The sequence below is a fragment of the Myotis myotis genome, unplaced genomic scaffold (assembly GCF_014108235.1).
Source record: "Myotis myotis isolate mMyoMyo1 unplaced genomic scaffold, mMyoMyo1.p scaffold_m19_p_4, whole genome shotgun sequence".
Taxonomy (NCBI): domain Eukaryota; kingdom Metazoa; phylum Chordata; class Mammalia; order Chiroptera; family Vespertilionidae; genus Myotis; species Myotis myotis.
Window position 1 is genome coordinate 59,370,393 of NW_023416346.1, and position 26,184 is coordinate 59,396,576.

The 26,184-nt window shown below is 40.2% G+C and overlaps 1 protein-coding gene and 1 pseudogene across 1 annotated transcript; one reads left to right on the top strand and one right to left on the bottom strand.

Annotated features, from left to right (window-relative positions):
* The first annotated feature begins 484 nt into the window (after positions 1-484).
* TAF7L (TATA-box binding protein associated factor 7 like) lies at positions 485-24,539 on the top strand. Its single transcript, XM_036306133.1, has 14 exons — positions 485-715; positions 2,960-2,973; positions 3,818-3,896; positions 4,698-4,776; positions 8,368-8,501; positions 9,986-10,112; positions 10,361-10,416; positions 13,015-13,056; positions 14,111-14,183; positions 15,280-15,393; positions 16,052-16,333; positions 16,625-16,737; positions 18,041-18,100; positions 23,917-24,539. Exons 1-14 carry the CDS (start codon positions 485-487, stop codon positions 23,959-23,961), a joined length of 1,449 nt encoding a protein of 482 aa, XP_036162026.1. The 3' UTR covers positions 23,962-24,539.
* LOC118654720 lies at positions 24,504-24,971 on the bottom strand (annotated as a pseudogene).
* Positions 24,972-26,184: the final 1,213 nt, after the last annotated feature.

Consider the following 26,184-nt stretch of genomic DNA (forward strand, 5'->3'; position numbering starts at 1 on the left):
AGTGACCAAAAATATAATTATTTTCCTTTGAGTTATTACATCAAAATTGTATTTTGATGTAATATATGCCTTCACGAATATTATACAGTAAATGAAAGCCAAATTTCATGGTATATTTTGTATTATAACCCTTGATGTAGCAGCCTCAAGGCTAGGTGGATGAATTCTAATAAGGACCAAAAGCAATTTTATCCAGGTTTGAAGCTCTGGTAATTTAGTTTCACTAAATGAAAAAAAAATCACTTATTCAAAAGAAATGATTGCACAATAATTAGTGTTCCAAAAATATTGTAATTTAGTTTGGATAAGTGTTAGGCAGTAGAGACTTCGTGACTATAATCTCTAACAGGAACCCACAATAGCTCTAATATTATCCCTATGCCTTTAAGGAGGATGCCTTTGACATCGTTTCAGGAAAGTACTAGAACGGTTCAAGTCACATGACTGAGCAGGGAGCCATTTTAGTACCTCAAGTAGGTAGACCATGGAGTACCCTGACGGACAGTTCTCCCAACTGTCGGAATGTAATTCAAAACTACAAACGTTAATATCAGAAACTATAAGTTTCCAAGAGCCCCAAATTGTTGTCGACTCTGGAACTAAAACTGCCAGTGGCTGCAGAACCCAAATTGCGGGTGAGCAAGGCACCTCAACTCTTGTCGACCATGGCGCCCGAACTGATGCCTACGTCAGCGCCCAAGGTGATGCCCAGACTGCTGCCAGACCTCCTCTGGAAAACTTAACGGGAAGGCAGGGTAAGTGGTTTATGTTCCACCCCCGCCAAAAAAATATTAACGATATTTTTGGGAGTTTATTTGAACTGTGCGACCCCCTTGAGGAGAAATTAGTGTAACTTGTGTTCCTGTCCAAAGATGTAAAATAATGACTCTGTGGAGGAGACGGGGTGGCTAATATGTTACATAGTTTGGGCGGGATTCTAATTATTTCATGGGTTTGCGTAGTGGCATATTTGTCATCCGGCGAGCAGCAGCCGAATGTGCCACCCCTTTTACAAATATCGCACTGGTAAAAGTCCTGTGGCCACTCTGAAGGTTGCCCCGTGCCAAGAGAATTTGTTCTGAAGCCTTGTTCCTTGAGACCCCAGAGCGTCCTGAGCCTCTTGAGCCTTTTCCCCCAACCCCACCCTCACCCCCACCCAGCACGCGACGATCTGGCTGCCGCCTCGAGGCCACTTGTCTGTCAGCTCCAGCAGGCGGCAGCGGAGGCGTGGCTAGTGGGGAGGGGCTGTGCGCTCTGCTGCTACCTGTGGCTGCACAGTCCACTCGCCGCCTGCCGTCGGACCCCATGGCTTGTTTCCCTGTAGCCCACACACGCCCCCTTCGGAACCGCCAGGGCAGAGAAGGGTGTCTTCCCCGCTCGGCCTTTCGGGTGCCATTGCGAGTCAGAGGAGGAGCAGGTGAGTTGGTCAGGCGGAGGGTTCTGGAGCTGGTTAGTGCTGTATGTCAGCGCACGGTGCTTCCCTCCGTGCGCTGCTAGCCTAGACGGCCAGGCTCGAAGGCTGGAACCTCCAAGTCTATGAGCTGGGCTCTTCCCTTGGAAGCTTAGTGCTCCCTGGAATAAGGATGGAGGGTCATTGCCTCCAAACTGCAGTCCGCGGCTATGAACTTGAGAAAATGCAAATTTTGGCTGATGCTGACTTAGGCTGTGTGGAGCATGTTGTCTGGTGCCTTCCACCTAGCTATAATCCTAATTCCAAATCTAATTTCACTGAAGCTAGATGGAGCTTGGGGGTAATGAATGGTGGAGAGAAGTCCCATTAATTTAACTATGTATCAAAGAATGCTTGCCAGAAAAAGTGGATGCCTTTTCTTAAATACGAAACAACCAGTTCATTTGGTTAAATGCAGGTAAATTTTAAACCATATTAAAAACTCATTTCAACCCTGTTTTCCCACCTTCACTGAAAGTTTCCCTTTTTACATTCTTTCACAAAATAAAGGCATTGAAATGAACAAAATGTCCTACTCTTAGTTCTGCTGAGAACTCCAAAAGTTACTACTGATCTGATAAAATCTTGCTTAGCAGCCAGTTCTTCAAATATCTGTATTTCTGCTCCCAATCTTAAGTGATTGTTACTTTTTATTCTGTTATGCAATGTTCTCAGCCCCAAGATTTTTAATTTAATTTGCTATATTTTAATTAACACCCCCTGTGTATAACTGTATGAAGCAGGAAGAAAAAAATGATTATCACAAATAAGCAATGTCTCTCTTTTCCCGTCCTTTCCTCTCTCTCATCCTGGCTGCCCGCTTTTCCACTGCTGGCTTCTCTTGTGCTTTCTATGCATTTCTGATAGTTTCTGAAGTCATATTAAAGGATTGAAATTATAACTGGTGAATGATTTCACCATAATAAGGTCTCAGACTAACTTGTATGTGATTTTTTTTTAAAAAAAGTTTCCAGTGCTTTTAAATGATATTCAAGTTCAAAACTCAGAGCCCAGATAATGGTTTACAGAGTATTAGGAGCTGTACATTAATCAAAGGTATAAGATTTTATAACTTGGTATATAGTATAATGTTCTTAGAACCTAATAAAACTTTGTCAGGTTTCATATATGTATATTGTTTTCTCTCCACATTTGAGAAAAGTTTCCTCAGAAGAAGTGAGAGCCCTAAAACCCAAAATGCAAACTACTTAAGAGCTATCAAAAATAGATGGAAAATAAAATGAAAAAAATAAGGATTAATTTAGGATTATTCACTTTACAGAAGGTGTATTTTTAAATATAAATGGATCTGTCGTAGGATTCCTTTAAATAACTTTTAGGGGTGTTTCAAATAACTGGTGGTTGTGAGGCTTATACGAAATAATAGACCTAACACACTCAATGTAGTGCCTACACACAGAATGCACGCAGTAAAGGCTAGCAATGAATAAATCAAATTGGATTTTACAGTCTTTCATATTACCTTTCAGGAATGTCTATTCAATGAAGTTAGGTGTACTCATATAGATACCTTAGCCATAAGAACTGGACTTTTTGAAAGGTAGATCTGAGCTATTTATGCTGGCTCTAGTCTAGAGTCATAAAAGCTACTGGCTCTCCTATGGGTTTGTTTAATTCCTACCAATCAATTATAGTGAATAAAATATTGAAAATTTAGCTCTTGTTTCTTTCTAATAATCATGGAAAATTTCTGCCAGTGGTTTGGGGGTTGATTTCCGACTTTGGTTGGCACCCTCCCTGCAGAGGAATGTAGTTTGCTTCACATACCCTTCACTTACCCCCTTCACTTACAATTGGTGAAATTGTGGTCCTTTATCTGAGAGTAAAAAAATATCATTAAAAATACCAAATCAGCCGTAGCCGGTTTGGCTCAGTGGATAGAGCGTCGGCCTGTGGACTGAAGGATCCCAGGTTCGATTCTGGTCAAGGGCATGTACCTTGATTGCGGTACATCACCAGTGGAGTGTGCAGGAGGCAGCTGATCGATGTTTCTCTCTCATCGATGTTTCTAACTCTCTATCTCTCTCCCTTCCTCTCTGTAAAAAATCAATAAAATATATTTTAAAAAATACCAAATCATGTTTTATAACAGATCTTATTTTATTTGTTATGCTATTTGGATTGATTTTTTAAAATCTTCAAGTATTGTAGGGAAGATAAAGAACTTTTAAAAATAATAACGTTATTTCAAATAAGGTATTTCAGAACTGTACACACACATCATTCCAGTGAGGATTATGCGCCAGGCCTTGTATAATTTAACCAGTACTACCAGAAGTGATCAGCAGAGGGAACAAGAGGAGTTTTTGGTGACTTTCTGTTGGTTTTGTTTTTGTTTTCATGAACTCAAAAACCAGAGATGAGTAAACACCAGCATGAAGCTCCTTATGAAATTGAGAACCAGTTTATATGGCGTCTGCCTCCGGTAAGAAACCCTTGTATTTCAGAGCAAATATCTTCAGTGCATAAGTATTAGCTCTGCTTGGATTCTGTACCATTTCTATTTAAAGTAGGCTATAAAAACTGAGAACATTTGTTTCCCAGGAATCATGTTCTATTAAGCAGTCCTATCCCAGTGTGTACTCTTTTAGCAGCATTTTTTTTGTCCTGTACATACCACCTATCATGTGGGTTGATTTCTTGGCAAACAATTGTGACAATGATGGATTCAGTATCAACAGCCTACTCATTGGACAGCCAAGATAAGACTCTACTGAAATCTTTTCTGTCACCTCAAAAGGGTTAGTGAGAAGGACCATGTTCTTCAAATTGATCACCATGCAAGACTGTTGAAGCTCCTGTCAACATTGTGTTAGGTTCCCCCCCACCCACCCATTGAGACCTATATTCAAGTATTATTTAGTCTACAAAACTATATTAAGATGGGCTTCAGAAAGTTATTTCCCCCATTAGGGTTAATTAATGTACTCAGTAAACTGCAGCTAAACCTTTCTTTAGCAACAATAACTGAAGGGTAGCAATGAGAGGCAGGAATATAGAACTAGGAGAAGGCATTGACTGTAGCTACTAAAAGTCAACAATGATATTAGAGTTCACCTCATCCTAAATTGACCTGCACAATGCATGGTATCTCATGGTACATGGCATTGTTCCTAATGTTCCTAAGGCTTAACGTTTTTTTAAAGAAGGACTGTCTCTGACATATCTGTTCTATTAACTGCCAAGTAGACAATCTTTCTAATTTGTCAATTTATCTCCTTTTTAGGAACATGCTGCTACTGTCAGAGAAATTATACAATCCGGAAGTGTCGCCATGAAAGATAAACTAAAAATTGACTTGTCTTGTAAGTAGTTAATATCCATTCACCATACATTGAATAGTAACTTATTAAGGGATTGCTCTGTGCCAGGTGCTCTATTCCATACTAAGGATTTGAAAAGAATAGAATGCGTTCTCTGTCTTGATGGACCCTAAGAGAGGCTTAAATCACTCCTATCTCTTCTTTTAAGAGGAAAAGAAGTAGATATTATGCAACTTGAGGTAATTATCAAAATGTGTATAAGAAAGAACTTAGGGGTCAACTGTGGGATTTGCCTGCTGCTGATTGTGTCCAACATACAAGCTTTGGGATTTCTAACTATGACAAATGAATGTACTGTTCTTTGTTTACAAAGGTGACACACCTTCCTCTCTTTTAAACAACATTTTTAGGTTTTATAGATATAGAGAAGCAGAACCTATGCCCTGAAAATCTGTGTGTATGTGTGTATGTGCTTTTAAACCAGGGGTCCTCAAACTACGGCCCGCGGGCCACATGCAAATACAAATACTGTATTTGTTCCCGTTTTGTTTTTTTACTTCAAAATAAGATATGTGCAGTGTGCATAGGAATTTGTTCATAGTGTTTTTTAAAACTATAGTCCGGCCCTCCAACAATCTGAGGGCAGTGAACTGGCCCCCTGTTTAAAAAGTTTGATGACCCCTGATTTAAACTGTGATTGCCACTTTGCTTTAATTCTAGCTGGATCACCCATTGCAAATCAAAAGCTGCAGAGGGTTTGTTTTTTTAAATTATAGAATGTCCTTTGTTCAGCGAATTTTACATGACAATACATGTATTTATTTAATAAAACTTCTATGTTAAAAAGAAGATAAATACAGATAAGTATATAAAGAAGGAAATATAAAATGGCCCATAAACCCACAACTCTAGTAGCTCTATTGACATTTTTAGAAAGGGCAATACAAGTTTATGGCTAGGAAATTCAAATAAAACAAAAAAGTTCAAAAGGAGGAGCGAAACTCTCTTTCATAGTGCCCCAAAGTCAGTGCCAAAAATAACTAATACTAACCATTTCTCCTTGTATTTCCTTACAGACAAAACTTTTATGCATAATATAATCATTTAAATAATCTCTGTTTTTAAAGTTAATTTACACAAAAAAGATCATGTGAAATATAGTTCTGCATCTTTTTTTTTCCACTTACCATTAGAAGATTACACTTGAATCCTCAAAAGATATCCATATTTGAGACATCTGGGCAGGATTCAGAGTTGTCAGTGTATAATGTATATCCTATATAATCCTATATAATAAAAGGCTAATATGCAAATAGACCGAATAGTGGAACTACTGGTCACTATGACACGCATTGACCACCAGGGAGGAGATGCTTAATTGCAGGAGCTGTCCCCTGGTGGTCAGTGTGCTCTTACAGGGGGAGTGCCACTCGGCCAGAAGCTAGGCTCACGGCTGGGGAGCACAGTTGTGGTGGCGGGAGCCTCTCCTGCCTCCACGACAGCACTAAGGAACCTTCGGGGGGATGTCCACCTGCCAGCTTAGGAGGGAGAGGGCCTAAGCCAGCAGGCAAACATTCCCCTGAGGGGTCCTGGACTGAGAGAGGGCACAAGCTGGGCTGAGGCCTCCCCCCTCTTCCATAGTGCACCAATGTCATACACTGGGCCTGGAGTATATTAATAATATACATACTTTTATTTCAAAAAGTTTTTAATCCTCACCTGAGGATATGTTTATTGATTGTAGAGAGAGGAAGGTGGGGGAGAGAGAGAGAAATATTGATGTAAGAGAGAAACATCGATCAGTTGCCTTCCATACTCGCCCAGACATGGAATCGAATCAGCAACATTTTGGTGTATGGGACAATGTTCCAATCAACTGGGCTACCTGGCCAGGGCTACATATTTTTTTCAGTGTTTGGTGATTGTATAAAATTTTATATTTGTGAAGCTAACTAGAGGTTATACATTGAGACTTACTAGCAAGATTCTAGGATCAACCCTTCCCTCACCCAACCCTTTGAAAACACCCATGCATAATGACATGATTAAATGCTTCTTATGGTATTAAAATGAATGGCTTTGAATGAACGGAATTTGCCTTTTAGGATGAGAATGAAAGATTTACTACTTTGTTCACATTTGTTCACAACCATTACTAAGAAAATTCTATACTTTTGATCAAGTGACACAAACTGGGGGAAAATGTATTCCATTTACTCTGCCTTCTTTCCTTTGGGGAGTTACTGAGTGCATGTACAATCCTATATAATAAAAGGCTAATATGCAAATAGACTGAACGGTGGAGCAACCGAACAACCAAACAATAGGTTGTTATGATGTGCACTGGCCACCAGGGGGCACGCACGGAACATGGCAGGCAGGCGTTGGCAGCAGGCAGCAGAGCACAGAACATGGCTAATGTTGGCCATGGTAGGATGGTGAAGCAGGTGAGCAAAGGTGCCAGATCAAGGTGGGGCACCGGTCGATGTCATTGGGGTGAGCCTCTGGTGGTTACTGAAAATTCTTTCTCCCGTATGCCACGGTCTGCCAGGGTCCAGCCCCAGCGGGCCAGGGGTTCCCAAAGGTGTGGACGGAGTCGGCGAAGAATGATTTACACGGAGACAACGTTCAGATGATCAGCATAGCTCTCTTTAGTCTCCGTGGATCTTCCTGTGCCTGGCTGAGGCCACAGTGAAAGATCCAGAGGCAAACTAAGCCTTTATTTTATAGTCAGAGGTAAACAAGGTAGTGGTTACCATAGTTACACTGTTCTTGTGAGTTTCACTTGTTTTGACCATAGTTACACTGTTCTTGTGAATTTCACTTGTTTTGGCCACTTCCTGCACCTCCCTCAGCCCATTAGCTTCCCAGATAAGATCTAGGGAGCCTTATAAGGTCAAGCCTAATTATGCTAAGAGGACTGTGCCCTCTAAGCTGGGACTTGTTTGTGACTTTGCCAACAGGTCAGTCCGAGGCTTAACCCTATAGCGACTCCCCACAACGGTCCTGCCCAGTGCTCCCACCTGCTGCTGGCACCGGCCCCGTTAGCACCTGCTGCTGGTGCCAGTGCTGCTGTTTGCACCTGCTGCCAGCGCCTGGCACCGGCCCTGATTGCTCGGCACCGTCAGCGGGTGTGAGCAGTGGCTGCCAGCCCTGATCACCACTGAGGGCTACTCCACATCCCCCTGCTCCTGAGGGGTGATTGGGGCAGCAGCTGCCACTCGCACCCACTGATGGCACTGGCCCTGCTCGCACCCACTGCTGGTGCCGGCCTTATTCGCTCCGTGCCATCAGTGGATGCAAGCAGGGCTGGTGTCTTCAGCGTGTGGGAGTGGCGGTGGAGGGAGCGGAGCTGCCAGCTGACAGGATACCAGGGGCCGTGATGGGAGGGGCCGGGTGGGGTGAGGAGGATGGGCCAAGACCTGCCCCTGTGCCCACTGCAGCCTTGCTGCCCACGGTTCCTTTTAAGGTGCAGGAATTTGTGCACTGGGCCCCTAGTTCTAGCATAATGAGAAATAGTAGACTTCACTGAATGACTAGTTTATCCCACACACGTCTTAGTTATTCAAACCCTAGGAAGTTTAAGAGTACATTGGGAAGATGTCAACTTTAATCTTTCCTGCTTCTCTTTAGCTGATGGACGTCATGCAGCTGTTGAGGTGAAAGATGTCTCACTAACTGCTAAGGTGGTTGACTTGCCTTGCGTTATTGGAAGTCTGAAGACTCTTGACAATAAAATGTTTTATAAAACGGCAGATATTTCCCAGGTATGGATGAGTTTTCTTAGTCTCCTAGCTCTCACATCCTTCCAGGAATCCCTTTCTCCCTCCTTTTCTCTCTTTGTTTTTATTTATTGATTTGAGAGAGAAACATTAATTTGTTGTTCCACATATTTATGCATTCATTCATTGGTTGATTCTTGTATGTGCCCTGACCAAGGATTGAACCTACAACCTTGGCATATTGGAATGACACTCTAACCAACTGAGCTGCCCAGGCAGGGCCCTTTTCTATTTCTTTCAGTGCTTCTTTACACTTGTGAATGGCTGCTTGTCATTTCTAATTCCCAGCTCAACTGTACAGAAATACAATGGCATGTTCTGGTTTAGTGTTTTATTCATAACTTTTCACTATTTTATTTTATCCAAGTAGCTTTTAGAGCCCCCTGTTTGCCATCTCTAGTGATTTTAATTACTTGAAATACTAGAGGCCCAGTGCATGGATTCATGCACTGGTGGGGTCCCTTGGTCTGGCCTGTGCCCTCTCGCAATCTGAGACCCCTTGGGGGATGTCGGGACTGCTGGTTTCGGCCCAATCCCTGCAGGCCAGGCCAAGGGACCCCACCGGCGCACAAATCTGAGCACCAGGCCCATTTCAGCCTGATCCCCACAGGCCTGGCCAAGGGACCCCACCAGTGCATGAATCCATGCACCGGGCCTCTAGTATGCATATAAGATCTTTGGTTAATCTCTTCACGCCCTCCCCACCCCCACTTCTCTCTGAGATTCATCAGTCTGTTCCATGTGTCCATGCCTATGCGTTGAGCATCTGCCCCCCTGGTGATCTTGCAAGTCATAGCTACCAGTCAAACAGTCCAATGGTCCAATGGTCGGATGGTTGCTTAGGCTTTTATATATATAGATATGAACATCTGGGATTTCTTCTGAACTCTCTGATAAAACAGTATGCTTTTAACTGTTGAGATTTACGCTGATTCTTATCATCTCTTCTCTTGATTTTTTGTTTTCTTTCTAAATCAAATGCTAGGATATATCTGTTTTAACCATATTCCTTCTACAGTGTTAAACACTCAAGCTAAAAAATACCCACTCAAAGTCCACATACAGAGTCCACATGCCAAGACACAGAGAGAATGAATATGAATGTATGTAATACTTGGTTTTCTGGAAATGTCAAGTAACATTGTCCTTATTTCTATCCTCTAGGACAGGGGTCCTCAAACTACGGCCCATGGGCCACATGCAAATACAAATATTGTATTTGTTCCCATTTTGTTTTTTTTTTACTTCAAAATAAGATATGTGCAGTGTGCATAGGAATTTGTTAATAGTTTTTTTTTTTTTAAACTATAGTTCAGCCCTCCAATGGTCTGAGGGACAGTGAACTGGCCCGCTGTTTAAAAAGTTTGAGGACCCCTGCTCTAGGACTTCTGGTGGTAAGAATGATCATGATTCATTACTAACCCAAGGTTTGTGTCCATAGTCAACATCTTTGTTTTTGTTAAATATAGATGCTTGTGTGCACTGCTGATGGTGATCTCCACTCTTCTCCGGAAGAAGCAGTTACCTCTACTGATCTTAAAGTAATCAAGAAAAAGGAAAAGGAGAGACAGAAAAAATATGCCTGGAAGCATGGCAGTAAGTCACCAGCCCTTTTGCTCATTGTGGCTGACTACATTTATCTGTTGAATCCTAATTACTTGTGAACCAGAGACCCATTTACCACACTTGGGTGTTTGGTTCATTAGGCATCCAGACATTCTTTAAGGAAAGAGTCATGTCATGAGCCAGTAGTTTATAACATGACATTTCTCCTTACAAAATTCAGATAGATATGTGACTACCATTAATATTATATATGTTTCACTATGTTAAATTTATTTTAGTTACTCCACCACTTAAGAATGTCAGAAAGAAAAGGTTCCGCAAAACAAGAAGAAAGGTTAGTTGCATGCTATTTCTGTGCCTACTGGGTGGATTGGGAAAGGATTATTAGCAGGGTGTGGGGGAGGGGAAAAGAGACGGTTGGGGATTAATTGTTCATTCATTTATATGTTCGATAAACATTTATTGAGTGTGAGCTAAATGCCACTGTGTGCTAGCAATTGGAAATATATAGTGAACAAAATACCAACCTGATCCTTGAGGTTATAGGCTACTCCTTTAGGTATCTGGTTGTGTCTTGAATTTGAAACTTCTGCTAATGCTTTTAGTTTTCAATTACAAGATTTAGTTTTAAAGTGAACCCATGCAGCACCTGAGATTTGGGAATTGTGGTTATATTCCTAACCTTACCTCAGATTTTTAGAACCATGAGCAAGCTACTGGAGTATTGTAGTTTGGTTTTATTTTTTTTAATTAAACTTTTTTTATTTTTAAATAATTGTAGAGTCACGTGCAGTTGTAAGAAAAAAAGGGAGTTACCACGTACACTTTACCCAGTTTACCCATTGTAACTTTTTTTTTTTTTTGCAAAATTATAGTACAATATCACAAAGAAGAAATTGACATTATTACAATTCACCAATCTTATTTAGATTTCTCCAGTTTTACTTCTACTCCTCTGTGTGTGTTAGTTGTCTGCAGTTTTATACTATATCCACCTACACAGTCAAGATACTAAAAAGTTCTGACACCACAAGAATCCCTCATCTTGCCATTTTATAGTCACACTCACCTCCCACCTACCTTATACCCCTAGTCTCTAACCCCTGGCAATCATTAACATGTTCTATAATTTGTCATTTTGAGAATGTTATGTAAATGGAAACCTACAATATATAACATTTAAGATAGGCATTTTTCTACTCAGCATAGTTTCCTTAATATCTGTGCAAGTTGTTGCATATATCAATAGTTCATTCCCTTTTATTGCTGAGTAATTTCATGGTATGAATGTACCACAGTTTGTTTAACTGTTCACCCATTGAAGAACATCTGGGTTGTTTCCAGTTTTTGATAATTATAAGTAAAGCTGTGAACAGGTTTTTGTGTGAACATAGCATCCGTTACTTTGGGATCAATGACAAGGAGTGCAATTGTTGGGTCATATGGTAGTTGCATGTTTAATTGTATAAGAAACTGCCAGACTGTTTTCCAGAGTGGCTGTACCGTTTTACATTCCCACCAGCAATGTACCAGTATGTGTGAACTACCTTCTCTATATCCTCACCAGCATTAGGTGTTGTCACTATTTTTTATTTTAGCCATTCTGATAGACGTGTAGTGATCTCCTTGTGATATTAATTTGCATTTCCCTGATGACTAATGATGTTGAACATTCTCTTGTTTGCGTATTTGCTATCCACTTAATCCACTTCAGTCAAATGTCTGTTCATGCCTTTCACCCATTTTCTAAATTGATTTTTTAAATTGTTGAGTTTTGAGAGTTATGATCTAAATATTAGGGTGTTTTTTGGGGGTCATATATCTGGTTTGCAATATTTTTTCCCAGTCTGTAGCTGGTCTTTCATCTTCTTCATAGGATCTTTAAAAGACCAAAAGTTGTTGTTTTTTTTAAATGAGGTCCAATTTATTGATTTTTCTCGTTAAGGGTCTTGCTTTTTGTGTCCAGCCAAAAAACTTTTTGCACAGTCCAGATCCTCAAGATTTTTTTCTATATATTTTTTTCTAACAAGTTTAGATGTTACATTTAATTCTACAATTTGTTTTGGAGTTAATTTTTGTAAGAGGTATAAGGTTTAGTTCAAGGTTTTTTTGTTTTGTTGTTGTTGTTTGTTTGTTTTTGCCTTTACTTGTCCAATTGCTTCAGCACCATTTGTTAAAAAGCCTATCCTTCCTCTATTGTATTTCTTTTATATCGTTGTCAAAAATTGGTTGGGTATATTTGTGTGAGTCTTTTTCTGGGTTCCTTGTTCTGTTGTATTAATCAATGTGTTGATCCTTCCATTGATATCACATGTAGTTATATAATGTCGTGAAATCAAGATGACTGTTCTCACTTTTATTTTCTTTGTCAAGATTGTTTTAACCTTTTAGACAGCCTGTACCTTTTCATATAAATTTTAGAATAAGCCCAGCCAGTGTGGCCCAGTTGGTTAAGTGTCGTCCCATGCACCAAAGGTCACTGGTTTGATTCCGTCAGGGCACATGCCAAGGTTTTGGGCTGGATGCCAGTGGGGGGTGTTCAGGAGGCAGCCAGTTGTTTCTCATTAATGTTTCTCTCTCTCTCTCTCTCTCTCTCTCTCTTCCTTGTCTAAAACCAATTTAAAAACATATTTTAAAAAGATTACATATTACATGTTAGAATAAGTTTGTCTATGTCTATAGAAAAGTCTTGTTGGAATTTTGATAAGGAATTGCATCAAACCTATAGATTAATCTGAGGAGACTTTACATCTTTACTAGTCTTTCAATCTTTGAACATGGCTGCCTTGGCTTTTATATTGTCAGTCTACAGCATTCATTGAATGCCTACTAAATGTAAACCTAAGTTAAGAATAGTTTTAGACTCTTTAAGCCTTAGTGAAGTATGACAATCGTACTATAACTTCATTGTTTATTATATTTTATTTTATAGCTGGTTGATTTCAAACAAGTCAAGGAAGTCAGCTTTACTGAGGTGGCAGTCATAATACAACCTTATTGTTTGCCCTTAGTATGTTTTATTTCATAGCTTATTAATTTCAAACAGATAAAAAAATCATAAAAGCTACTTTCAAGCCTTCTCACCACTAAACCTCACTCCCACACAAACACTGAATTTGATTCATTGAAAAATGGATTCATTGTTTAATGTCTGATAACTCCTAGAGGAAAAGATATAGTTTGGCCAGTGACCCCTTGTATTCTAATCAGCCTTTTTTCTCTGATATTTATTTAAAATGCCATTTTTTATAAGTCAGGGCTCACTTTTTACCAGCAGTTGTTTGCAATCACTATCCCCCCTCAGAGTTCTAATTTCTATCTGTGGCATGACAAATCGGTTGCTGTGGAGATGATTATCTAAAACTGGTTTAAGGGAGAACACATAGCTAAGACCCATCTTTTAATAGGAAAATATATAAATAATAAAGATGTGGGGAAGTGGAATCTGGGAATTTGGATTTTAAACTAAATTACTTCTAAATAACAAATAAGGAATTATAGTTCTTTGCCAATGTGGGTCAGGGCAAGTAATTAAAAATTGAGGCCTAAGGGTTGCACCTCTGAGACAGGTCTTTAACATAGAGTTGCAGGTTAAAAAGATTAAATGTCTCAAGAAATTTGATTGGGAAAAAGAATAAGCTTAACATACACAAATCTAGAACCTGGTCAAGATTCCTTCGTAGCCCTAGCTGGTTTGTCTCAGTGGATAGAGTGTCAGCCTGCTGACTGAAGGGTCCAGGGTTTGATTCTAGTCAAGGGCACATGCAGGTGTGCAGGAGGCAGCCGATCCATGTTTCTCTCTCATCATTGATATTTCTATCCCTCCCTCTCCCTTCCTCTCTGAAATAAATAAAAATATATTAAAAAAAGATTCCTTCATGAATAGCATTACTTAAAGTATAAATTTGGATGGATATCTTAAAGAGGGTTAATTATTTGAATTTGTATGTAGAAAAAGGGCTTTCCTGGAAAATACAGGGTGTTAAATGATATTACTAATATTCCTCCTACCCCCCACTTTGGTACAGTGCACTGACTCTCCTGATCCAGAAAAGGAAGTGAAAAGACTGCTGCGCTCTGATGCTGAAGCTGTCAGTGTCCGTATCCTTTTGTATTAAACTAGGGGCCCAGTGCACGGATTCATGCACTTTGAAAGGAACTGTGGGCCGTGAGGCTGCAGTGGGCACAGGGACAGGCCTCAGTCCATCCTCCACACCCCTTCCTGGCCCCTCCCACCACGGCCCCTGGTTCCCTGTCTGCCAGCAGCCCCTCTCCTGCTGCCGCTGCTCCCATGCGCTGAGGGCACTGGCCCCACTCGCACCCACTGCTGGCGCAAAGCAATTGGGGCTGGCACAGAGCGATTGGGGCTGGCACCAGCAGCAGGTGCGAGTGGCAGCTGCCAGACTCAATCACCCCTCAGGAGCAGGGGGAGGTGGAAAAGCCTTGAGGGTTGATCAGGGCCGGCAGCCACTACTCGCACCCACTGACGGTGCCAAGTGATTGGGACTGATGTCGGGCGCCAGCAGTGGGTGTGAACAGCGGCTCTGGTGCCAGCAGCGGGTGTGAGTGGGGCCGGTGCTGGCAGCAGGTGCAAGCACCCAATGGAACCACAGCGTGTGGGAACAAAGAATTTTCAGTAACTACGGGAGGCTCGCCCCGATGACAGCGATTGGTGCCCTGTCTTGGTCTGGCGCTCCCACTCACCTGCTCCACCAATTCGCCACGGCCAATGCCCGCCATGTTCTGTGCTCTGCCGCCTATTGCTGATGCCTGCCATGTTCTGCGCATGCCCCCTGGTGGTCAGCACACGTCATAGCGACTGGTTGTTTAGTTCTGCTGTTTGGTTTATTCGCATATTAGGGTTGTATATATATAGATATGATATGTGTAGTCTGTTCCATTCCATATGTACTTGCTGACAAGCCCTCACTTCTGGTACTTACGTGCTGATTTTGATGTATAGAACTTAAGATTTTTGGAAATGTTACTTTCTAGCTAGGAACAGTGAATTCATAAAATAAAATTTTATTTACCAGTACATGTGTAATTCAATATAATGCACTTCTCCATACTAGGAATCTGGATAGAAAGGCCTAAAGTTGGATTAAAATAAATAGCACTTTCTGCAGAGAGCCTCTTCTCATTCAATGGCATCTTCTCCTTTCTTTCTGCTTTTTTCCTTGACCGCCCCTTTCAGGATGGGAAGTAATTGCTGAAGGTGAAACCAAGGAAATTGAAAGTAAAGGCTCTGTTCCAAGCTTTGAGATGTCCCCAGGAACAAGTGGCTATAAGCGGGGTGATAGCTCACCAGGTATTTTAATAAAGGCAAAAAACAGGAGCTTCAGAGAGGGTAGGTGTTGACGCTGTGCAAGACTACTCTCTATAGACTTACAGGCCAATTACAGGAGAAGGATGACTTTGCCCTTCTTTCTGATTATTGGTCACTCAGTACTTTGTGGGTTTTTGATTGCGGTTCTAATCTCTCATCAATCTATGGTATTAAAATTTTCTATGGGCCCTTAGATTCTCTAAATATCTTGATCATTTAATACATGAATGAATGTTACATTGTTTTATATTTCCTGTCCTTGTTTTTTTGAAGGGACTAATATTCCTGCAAGAAAAATTACTTATAAAATTCATTGGTTAGCCCAGCTGGCGTGGCTCAGTCTTGAGCATCAACCTATGAACCAGGAGGTCACGGTTTGATTCCTGGTCAGGCCTTATGTCTGGGTTTCAGACTTGATCCCCAATTGGGGGTGTGCAGGAGGCAGCCGATCATTGAGTCTCTCATCATTGATGTTTCTATCTCTTTCCCCATCTCCTTTCCTCTCTGAAATCAATAAAATATATTTTAAAAAATTCATTGATTGCCCAGTAAATTTGAGGTGAAGTACAATGGCAGCTGGAATGGAAGTCACTTGAAAAGTTTCAGGTAGTTTCACCTTTTTCTTGCTTAAAACCAACAGAATATCATATGCTTCGGAGGATACTCAATGATTCTAGCAATAGCAGTGATGATGAAGAGGAAAAGAATAAGTACCAGGACGAGGACGAGGACGAGGACGAGGAGGAGGAGGAGGAGGAAGAGGAGGATGATGATGATGATGATGATGATGATGAAGAATTTTACTATGATGATGAGAATGAAGAGGCGGAACAGTATTATGAAGAGAATATGGAAAGGGAGCTACAGGCCAAGTTAATTGAATTTGGCCAGTGTAAGACAAAGGAAGGAATCAGTTTAATAGGTAAGTTAGAAGAAAAAACAAAGGGGTGAGACAGAATGGGTGGCAGTGCCTAAGATTGACTCTAAACATGCATTAGTTGTAAGGCTAAGTTTGAAAGGTTACTGCTCAGATGCATATGGACTTTTATATTTTTTCTTTATTATATAGGATTTATTTGGAAAATGTGGGCATGGACGCCCATACATGCAGGCATATACCCCTTAGACATAGTGGACTTTTAGTTGATTTGGATTTCAATCCATTATTTTAGGCTGTGTTTAGATACATAAAGTTTCTGTCTATCTCTGTTAGTCGTAGAAATTCGGAAGCATATTCATTACATGGAGAAGAAGATCCAAGAGATTCAGTGCAGAGCACAAAGACAAAAGAATCTCATCAAGAAAGTGGAAAACCTGACACTGAAGGTAAATTCTTGTTGGCTGGTATAAAGATATCTTGGTATCTTACTTTTAAAATCCCATCTTGGGTTTCCACTCATGTCTTCCCTGAGCAGCATTCTTGTTCACTCATGAAGCTAAACAACCTCTTAGAACCCCCTAATAATAGCTCTACTTCCTTTTATCTGAGTAATTTTGATAATGTCACATAAGCATTTTTTTGGAAGGAGCCAGGAGACTTGAAATAATAATTTCCAATATTGAGCGTTTCCTATGTGAAAGGCACAGAAAGAACTTAACATTTTACATGTATCATCTCATTTCATCCTTACATCCCTGAAATATAGGTACTGTTACTATTCCCATTTTATAGATAAGGATTTTAAATTCAAAGTGGTTAAGTAACTTTCCAAGGACCACAGAAAGCGGTAGGACATAGGATGAACCCTGTTGTTTGTACTAAAATGTATTCATTGCAGTGAAAGAGAATTAACTAAATTTGTTTTTAAATTTTATTATGCATCTTTGAATAAGAATCAATATCTTGATTTATTTTTATTAATACACATTTCAACTAAAAGAAAATGTATGTTTATGCCATGTTTGCTTTCCTTTTTAGAGAGGGAAATTCTGAAGCATGTTGAATGACCAAGTGACATAATAGATGTGAACACTTTGAAAGATACAGATATATGGTATTGTTGTTGCATGCAGCATAGTTAGGAATAGTAATATTCTGACCTAGTGCAGGGAAATTGAGGCATTCATTAACACCAAATTCCAAGCCAGCTTTTTATTTTTTATTTTATTTTTAAAAAATATATTTTATTGATTTTTTACAGAGAGGAAGGGAGAGGGATAGAGAGTTAGAAACATCGATCAGCTGCTTCCTGCATACTCCCTACTGGGGATGTGCCCGCAACCAAGGTACATGCCTTTGACCGGAATCGAACCTGGGACCCTTGAGTCCGTAGGCCAATGCTCTATCCACTGAGCCAAACCGGTTAGGGCTCAAGCCAGCTTTTTAAAAATAGTTCACCACAATCAAAGGATTTGTGCTAACTAGAACAATGTAACATGAGGCATTTCTAACCTTTATTTCAGGACAAGGAAAAATGCTACGTAGGGTATATAAAATCAAATTGATGGTCTTGTAGTTAGGGGGTGCAGTTTTTATACTCTAAATCTTTTAAAAAGAGTACTCCTTTGTTATGACTGACAGTTTTCTTACGTATCAAACTATTTGCCAAACTGTTTGCCTCTCTTGGCTCTTCTTTTTTTTTTTTTTTTTCAGATTCATAATGCATTATTCACACAATTTGTTTTTCAGAATCATTTATACTCTGTGCTGGAGCAGCTTGAGTTACAGAAAAAACAAAAAAATGAGCAGGTAAGAAATGTGTTTTCAAATCAATCAGAAAATATTTGATACAAATAATACCCCACCCAACCCTCAATCTCATTTCTGACTGTTCTTTTTTGTCATTGTTATTAATCCTCATTGAGGATATTTTTTCAGTTGAGTTGATTTTCTAGAGAGTAGGAGAGAGGGAGGGGAAGAGAGAGAGAGAGAGAGAGAGAGAGAGAGAGAGAGAGAGAGAGAGAGAGAGAGAGAGAGAGAAGAGAGAAACATTGATGTGAGAGAGACACATCGATTGGTTTTCTCATACATGCACCCTTGGGATGGAATCTGCAACTCGGGTATGTGCCCTTGACTGGGAATCAAACCCAAAACCCTTCATTGCGCGGTTGACGCTCTAATCACTGAGCAACACTGGTCAGGGCTCTTTTCTTATTTTTAATCCTCACCTGAGAGTATGCATTCATTGATTTTAGAGAGAGAAAAAGGGAGGGAGGGAGGGAGAGAGGGAGAGAGAGAGAGAGAGAGAGAGAGAGAGAGAGAGAGAGAGAGAGAGAGAGAGTCATTGATGTGAGAGAGAAACATTAATTGGCTGCGTCCCATATGTGCCCCATCTGGGGATTGAACTTGAACTGGGTATGTGCCCTGACCAGGATGAACCCAGGACCCTTTGGTGCACAGAATGCTCCAACCAACTGAGCCACACCAGCCAGGGTTTGGCTGTTCGAACAGTAGTGGTCAAATCTTCTAAATGAAGGTAGCAGGTTGGAATAAGGTTTTGTGAAAATTCACTCATTCAGCGGATATTAAGTGGAATGTGTATTAAGTGAAATGTTCTGGATATACACAGTGTTTTTTTAAATTTTATTCTTCAATTACAGTTTACATTCAATATTATTTTGTATTAGTTTCAGGTGTACATCATAGTGGTTAGACAATTAAATAATTTACAAAGTGTTCCCCTTGATATTTCCAGTACCCACCTGGCACCATACGTAGTTATTAGAATACTAGAGGCCCGATGCATGAAATTCATGCAAGAGTAGGCTTTCCTTCCCCCGGCTGCTGGCACCAGCTTCCCTCCGGCACCGGGGACCCAGGCTTCCCTCACAGCCCTGGCTTCGTCCTGAAGGTCGTCTGGTCTAATTAACATACTATGCTTTGATTATTATAGAGTACTGACTACATTCCCTATGCTTTACTTTACATCCCCATGGGTATTTTGTAACTACCAATCTGTACTTCTTAATCCCTTCACCTTGAATAAGACATACAATACTTGTCCTCATGGAGCTAACAGTGTAGCAGGGAAGGTTGACAGTAAACAAATTATACAAATAATGCCCTAACTGGTTTGGCTCAGTGGATACAGCATCAGCCTGAGGACTGAAGGGTCCCAGGTGCAATTCCGGTTAAGGGTATGTACCTCGGTTGTAGGCCTGATCCCTGGCTCCAGGTCAGGGGGCATGCTGGAGGCAACCAATCAATGTATCTCTCTCACATTGATGTTTCTCTCTCTGTCTCTCCCCATCCCTTCTACTCTCTCTAAAAAGAAATCAATGGGAAAAATATCCTTGGTTGAGGATTAACAAAACAAAACAAAACAACAAAAAAAGAAGAGGGTGCAGATAGTGAAGAAGTGCTGTGAAGGAAAAAAAGTCAATGGTGCTCTTTGAATAGAGAGTCCTGATTTAATTGGGGTGTGTGTGTGTAATGATCAGCCTTTCTGAGGAAGTTATGCTTAGGTTGAGATCTGATGGATAAGTCCAGGCTAAGGGGATGAAGAGCTTTTTGGATGGAGCATGTGCCAGGTCCTACATTTGGAAAGAACGTAGCCTCTTTGAGGACCTCGGGAGTATTCAAAACAAGGAAGAGAGTGACAGCATAAGGTTGGAGAAATAGGCTGATGCCATATTGTCTGGTCCCTTGCAGGCCATGATAATGAGGATGGATTTTAGTCCTAAGTGCAATTAGAAGCCCTTGAAGAATTTTAAGCAGGAGACTAACATTTAATTTAAAAGATCACTCTGATTCTTATATGGAGAATGTATTATAGGAGGGAAGGACTAGAAGAAGGAGGCCAGTAAAGAGGCTGTGTGGTAATATAATGAGATAATAGTAACTTGGACTAAGGTGCGGGCAATGGAAAGTGTGTGTGTGTGTGTGTGTGTGTGTGTGTGTGTGTGTGTGTGTGTGTATAAAATTTTAACTGCCATATAAATGTTTTATAACAGCTTTATTGAGATATATAATTCATATACCATACAATTCACCCATTTATTTATTTATTTATTTATTTATTTATTTATTTATTTATTTATTTTTACCATCTCTTTTTTTAAATGGAACTCAAAACGAATACTTTATAGGAGTCAGAGAAAAATACTGCTGCTTAGAGGCTTCAAGAAATTGGCATCATGTATAAATACACGCTACAGATACACAGATCCCCCTGATAAGGCCCTTTACCACGCAATGTCCTTTGCCCTGCAAACTATATAGAGGAAAATTTTAACTGCATAAATGAATTTAAGTGTCTGACTATGTTGTAGGACAAAAATGGAGTAAAATTAAACATTATCATTCTCTTGACTATAAGAGGATACCATCACTTTCTTATTTGGCAGCAGTAGAAATACATCCATGTTGTTTTTTTAATTCACCAATTTAAATTGTACAATTCAATGGCTTTTAGTACATTCACAGAATTGTGCAGCCATCACCACAATCAATCTTAGAACATTTTCACTATCCTCAAAAGAAACCTGTATCCATTAACATTCACTTCTCATTTCTTCTGAATCACGCCTATGCTTCACCTCTAGGCAACTACTAATCTACTTCCTACTAGTCTACTTTGCCTATTCTGGCTATTTCATATAAGAAGAAACATATATATTCTTTTGTGTCTCATTTATTTCACTTAGCATAATGTTTTGAAGGTTAATCCATGCTGCAGCATGTATTAGTACTTTATTTCATTTTATGGCTGAATAATATTCTATTGTACCGATATACCGCATTTTGTTTATCCATTTATCTATCAATGGACATTTGGGTTGTTTCCACATATTAGCTCTCACTAAATAATGCTGCTATGAACATTCATATATGAGTGAATACTTTTTAAAGGTGGAATTGATGGGACCTAAGTCAATTACTGGGTGTTGAAGGAGAAGAAGTATTAAGGATGCATACCAGATATCTAACTTGAATAACTATTATTTAAAGTCATAATAGAGTGAGCAGAGTGGAAATATCAGGGCAGTGTGTGATAAGTGAGGGTCAAGTAGCTATATAGAAAATATATGCTGACTCCAGCCCTATACTTTTGAGGGTAACAATTTTAAAGAGATTGGAGATCATATTATGATAATGGGCTTAACATGGGACTCTTAAGGTAGAGATGATGCTGTCCCCCAACCCCATCCAACAAGGCCGGGGGAATTCTTATGTTCTGTATGTTCCCTTCCTCTCAGTAAATCACTTATCCAAGTACTGCTTATAAACAATCATATGAACGGTTAATGCCAAGATTGCTTTAGCACCCCCTAAACATCTTTGTTTTCATCAACATAAGTAGTTAATATTGGGGAGTGCTATTTTCAACATAGAAAGATAGCTATAAACTTTATTCACTCAGAGCCCTTTATGTTAATTCATTTATTTAATGTAGATTTATTGGGTGCTTATTTAAGCTAGATTCTGCAGAGAACTACAAAATGCTTACAACACAGTTTCTGTCTCCAGTGGGGAAGAAATCATGAGAAGGATAGGAATTTAAAGGACTGCAAGCTCACTACTGTCCACTGAGATTAGGGAAGAGTTTATGGAGAGATGGTGTTGGACTGGGGCCTTAAAATGTGGGTTGGATTTTAATAAGGAGATAGAGAAAGAAGGGCATTCTGTATAGAAAGTAGCATGTACAAAATGGCTCAGGGTATTGATGCCAGGCAAAAGAGTTTAGATTTTTTATGTAGGTCATAATGAGCCATCAAAGCTTTTTTTTTTTTTTTTTAACCTGGGGAGTAGTAATTCAGGAGGATTTCTCTTCCAGTAATATAGGGGAGAAATTAGAGTGGGGAAAGACTAGAGGAAGATGTAAGAGATAGAAGGAATCAGAACTCAACAATTGATTAGACTTAAAGGACAAAAAGGGGGAGAAAGAGGAGTTCAAAGCCTGGGTAACCAGAAAATGGTGTGCCATTAACACAAATGAAAACAACAGGAAGATATTATTGGGGGTGGAGGATGGAGAAGATGATTAGTTGAGTTGGAAGCACTCTAAAATGGTAGAGTGGAGAGTGGCTCATGCATAGAAATGATCACTGAAGCTGTGGGGATAGATGAGTTAGCCAGGTTGACTGCTCAGCAAGATGTCTGAACCTATGGGGAAAGCTACCTTTAGGAGGTGGTGGGTGAAGCAAGAGCCCACAAAAGAGAAAATTGGACCAGTCAGTGGTTGTAATCATGGTCAGCATCTGAGTGAAAAAGGCCTCTAAATTACTGCAGGTGGCAATTATAGTAGTTTCAGTAGATGGTGTGCAGCATAGGATCATTTCACAATGCTCCATTCTTTTCATTTCACAGAATGAAAAGCCACATTGGAATGTAGTGAACTAAATTGAATAATATTCAAAAAAACATTTTTGTTCCACAGACAGTATATTTCTGAGTGTTATTAGTCACTTTGCCATTTCAAGTAAAAAAATAAATAAATCCTACATCACAAAAGTTTCAGGGCTTCTGACTTAGAATGCATTAGGATAAGAAGACCATCACAAGCTCCTAACTGGTCAGGACTCTGAACCAGTTTCCAAGTGTCTCTTAATGTGGCAAGAAGCAGCAGCTAAGACCCGGTATAAAACCTACTGTGTTCAATGAATCAAGAGGCTCTCCCAACTGTCTTACCTTCTGACTCTTTGAATATGACTACAGTAATCCCATCTCCATTACTCCCACACTGAGCTATGACCTCTGTATACTCTTCCAGAAGTACAAATTCTTAACAGCAAGCATATTTAACTTTTCCGTATATTCAATTTTAAAGCTTCCTTTTACAAATTTGTCAAAATAAAGGACAATATCATGGCTGCAGCATTGTGTATGTATTCTTTTTGTTTGTTAATCCTCACTGAGGATATTTTTTTCTTTACTTTTTAGAGTGGGTAAAAGGGAGGAAGGAAGGGAGGGAGGAAGGCAGGGCAGGAGGGAGAAACATCGATGTGAGTGTGACACAATTGGTTGCCTCCTGCATGCACCCCGAGATCCAACCTGCAACCCAGGTACATGCCCTTGAAACCCAAGTACGTGCCATTGACTTGGAATCAAGCCTTCAACCCTTCGGTGCCCAGGTCAACACCCTAACCACTGAGAAACACCAACCAGGGTTCTGTACACATTCTTTTTTTGTTTGTTTGTTTTTTGTTTTTTGTTTGTTTATTAATCCTCACCTGAGGATATTTTTCCATTGATTTTTTTTTGAAGAGTGGAAGAGAGAGGGAAAGACAGAGAGAAACATCAATGTGAGAGAAACACATCAATTGGTTGCCTCCTGCATGTGCCCCGACCAGGGCCCAGGCTGGGAGGAGCCTGCAACCAAGGTACATGCCCTGGACCGAACCAAACCTGGGACCTTTTGGTCTGCAGGCCAACACTCTATCCACTGAGACAACCTGGCTAGGGTTGTACACATTCTTGACTGTGGCATTGTTCTTTGGAACATCACAACATTAACATACCATATAAATGTCAAATTACAGTTCTTTTTTGGTTCATATAAGTAAATTCTAGATCAAGTAGTGGAACTTGATGATTTTTTCATGTTTTTCTGCCTCTCCCTACAGATAATTTCCCTACAGGAAAAACTGAAATTTTTTCTGGAGAAGTGAGGAGAGCCTTCAGCCTTGCACAGCCAGATTGAAGACTGCAGGAAACTGCATGTTTCTGTTTGTTTCATTGTTTTATGTTGAATCATTTGTATTTGTTTCTCTGTGCCACTTTTTGCTAACTATATTTGAAGTTTCTAGTAGTGTAGAAAGGGACAAATTATAAAAAAGTAGTAGACCTAAGGACCCAGCTCAACTATGGGACTTTGCTTCTCTTTATGAATTTGAGAATTATTTATATTGCTCTGTTCCATGGTGCCATCAGATGATTCAGTCATGCTTGCCAAAGGCAGTCTAACCTTGAAGGCTATGCATCTGGTTTGCATATGTTTTAGCCTTTTCTTCTGTTTGCTTTATGTATTTTCTAAAACATTGAATAAATTGAGTCATTTCTATCAAGGGCTAGGACTAGCTACAGTGAATTTAAGTGCCTACTTCATGGCAGCTAATAGTAGGTTATGCTCTGTCTCTGTTCATGTAATAGGGGCTGCTTTCCTCCTCAGGGATGATTTTTTTACTTTATTAGTATTTATTTCATGCTGAATTTACTCCTGGACCATAAGTTTTTGTTTCTTCAGTTTCGTCTGGGGTATCTTTTCCTTCTGTGCAACCTCTTCTGGTTTAGGAACAACCTGCTCTTCTTCAGTAAGGAGCATCTCCATGTGGCAGGGAGAGCTCATGTATGAGTTAATCCGCCCATGAGCTCTGTAAGTTCTGTGTTGCATCTTCGGAGCTTTGTTCACCTAGATGCGCTTAATGACTAGAGAATCTGCATCTAAACCTTTAAGTTTAGCATTACTCTCTGCATTTGTAAGCATGTGCAGCAAAAATTCAGCACTCCTTTTGGGCCACCGACCCTGTGTCCAACCCCACTGTTTGGCCTGGGCACACCTATGAACGCCACCATTATAACGATGGAATGGCACACATTGCTTCTGTAAACTGGCACCCTCACATAACTTGGTGGCTTTTCAAATATGCATACCCTTGGTGGCCTGGGCAGTTTCATTAGTGCTCTTTTTTAAGTTTTATTTTTTATGTATTTTTATTGATTTCAGAGAGGAAGGGAGAGGGAGAGAGAGAGAGAAACATCAGTGATGAGAGGGAATCATTGATCGGCTGCCTCCTGCACACTTGACACTGGGGACCGGGCCTGCAACCTGGGCATGCGCCCTTGACTGGAATCAAACCCTGGACTCTTCAGTCCCCAGGCCAATGCTCTACCCACTTTGTCAGACCAGCTAGGTCCCATAAGTGCTCTTAAAGTGAAAACAAAGATTTGAACCTCTTGATTTGAATAATTTTGTGAAGTTTTCTGAGTAGCGAACTATTTTTAGAGGTCACCTCAGGCCACTTACGGGAAGAGTCAGGGATGATTTCTTGCCGCTACAATCTTTGCCCTGATGTTGTGTTTTTAGGACTGTGTCTGGTTGTTATTTGCTAGCTAAGGGAATAGAGCAGAGATGAAATTCTAAGGGTTCCCCTTATTCTGAGCCTCTTCATCCTAACCCCCATCAGAAAAGGTTAGGAAAGACCAGATGCTGTAATGACTATGAAGACTCCCTTAAAAACCATGGATGCATATGTTTTTTTTTTTTGTTTTTTTGTTAAGGTTTTCCACTCTGTAATCTTTAAGCAATAAATAAATTCTTCATTTTAAATGGATTGCTGTCACTTTATTAAACCACTTCCAAAAGGAAACTGGAGAGATAAGCAGTTAACTATGATTAGGAAATGTCACAAGATGCTGTCAATACTGGAGCTCCTTCTAAAGAGCTCCTAGGATAACTCCTAAAGAACTAAGCAAATCATCTCGTATTAACCATAGAGCTCCAATATTTTTATTGAATTATGTTTTAGTGGAATGAACATATGGTTGAAATCCCAGCTCTACTACTCACCTTGGACATGTTTCTATACCTCTTAGAGCCTCCATTTCCTCATCTGGAAATCAAGGGTGATAATGCTTATTACCAAGAAGCATCTGAGGGTTTTCTGGAAGTAGTCCAGCTAGACCCAGGTCTGGTCCCAATTGATGAAGTTGGTGTTTCTCTGGTAAATGTACTCACAAATTTTCTCTGCCACTTCAGGTACTCCAATTACAAATTGAAGTTAGTAAGCCAAGGGCAGAGAAGGGGAGGTCAATATGTATGGGAAGGGCCTATGGAGGAGGGATAAAGACAGAAGGAATGCTGCGGGCTAACTAATGCAGGGAAGAAGTGGAAT

Bases quoted from the DNA above. Each gene is read 5' to 3' on its own strand.
- TAF7L (XM_036306133.1), top strand. From the start codon at position 485: ATGGAGTACCCTGACGGACAGTTCTCCCAACTGTCGGAATGTAATTCA. The intron at 4,777-8,367 runs GTAAGTAGTTAA...GCTTCTCTTTAG, and splicing joins ACTAAAAATTGACTTGTCTT to CTGATGGACGTCATGCAGCT. The intron at 15,394-16,051 runs GTATTTTAATAA...TAAAACCAACAG, and splicing joins GCGGGGTGATAGCTCACCAG to AATATCATATGCTTCGGAGG.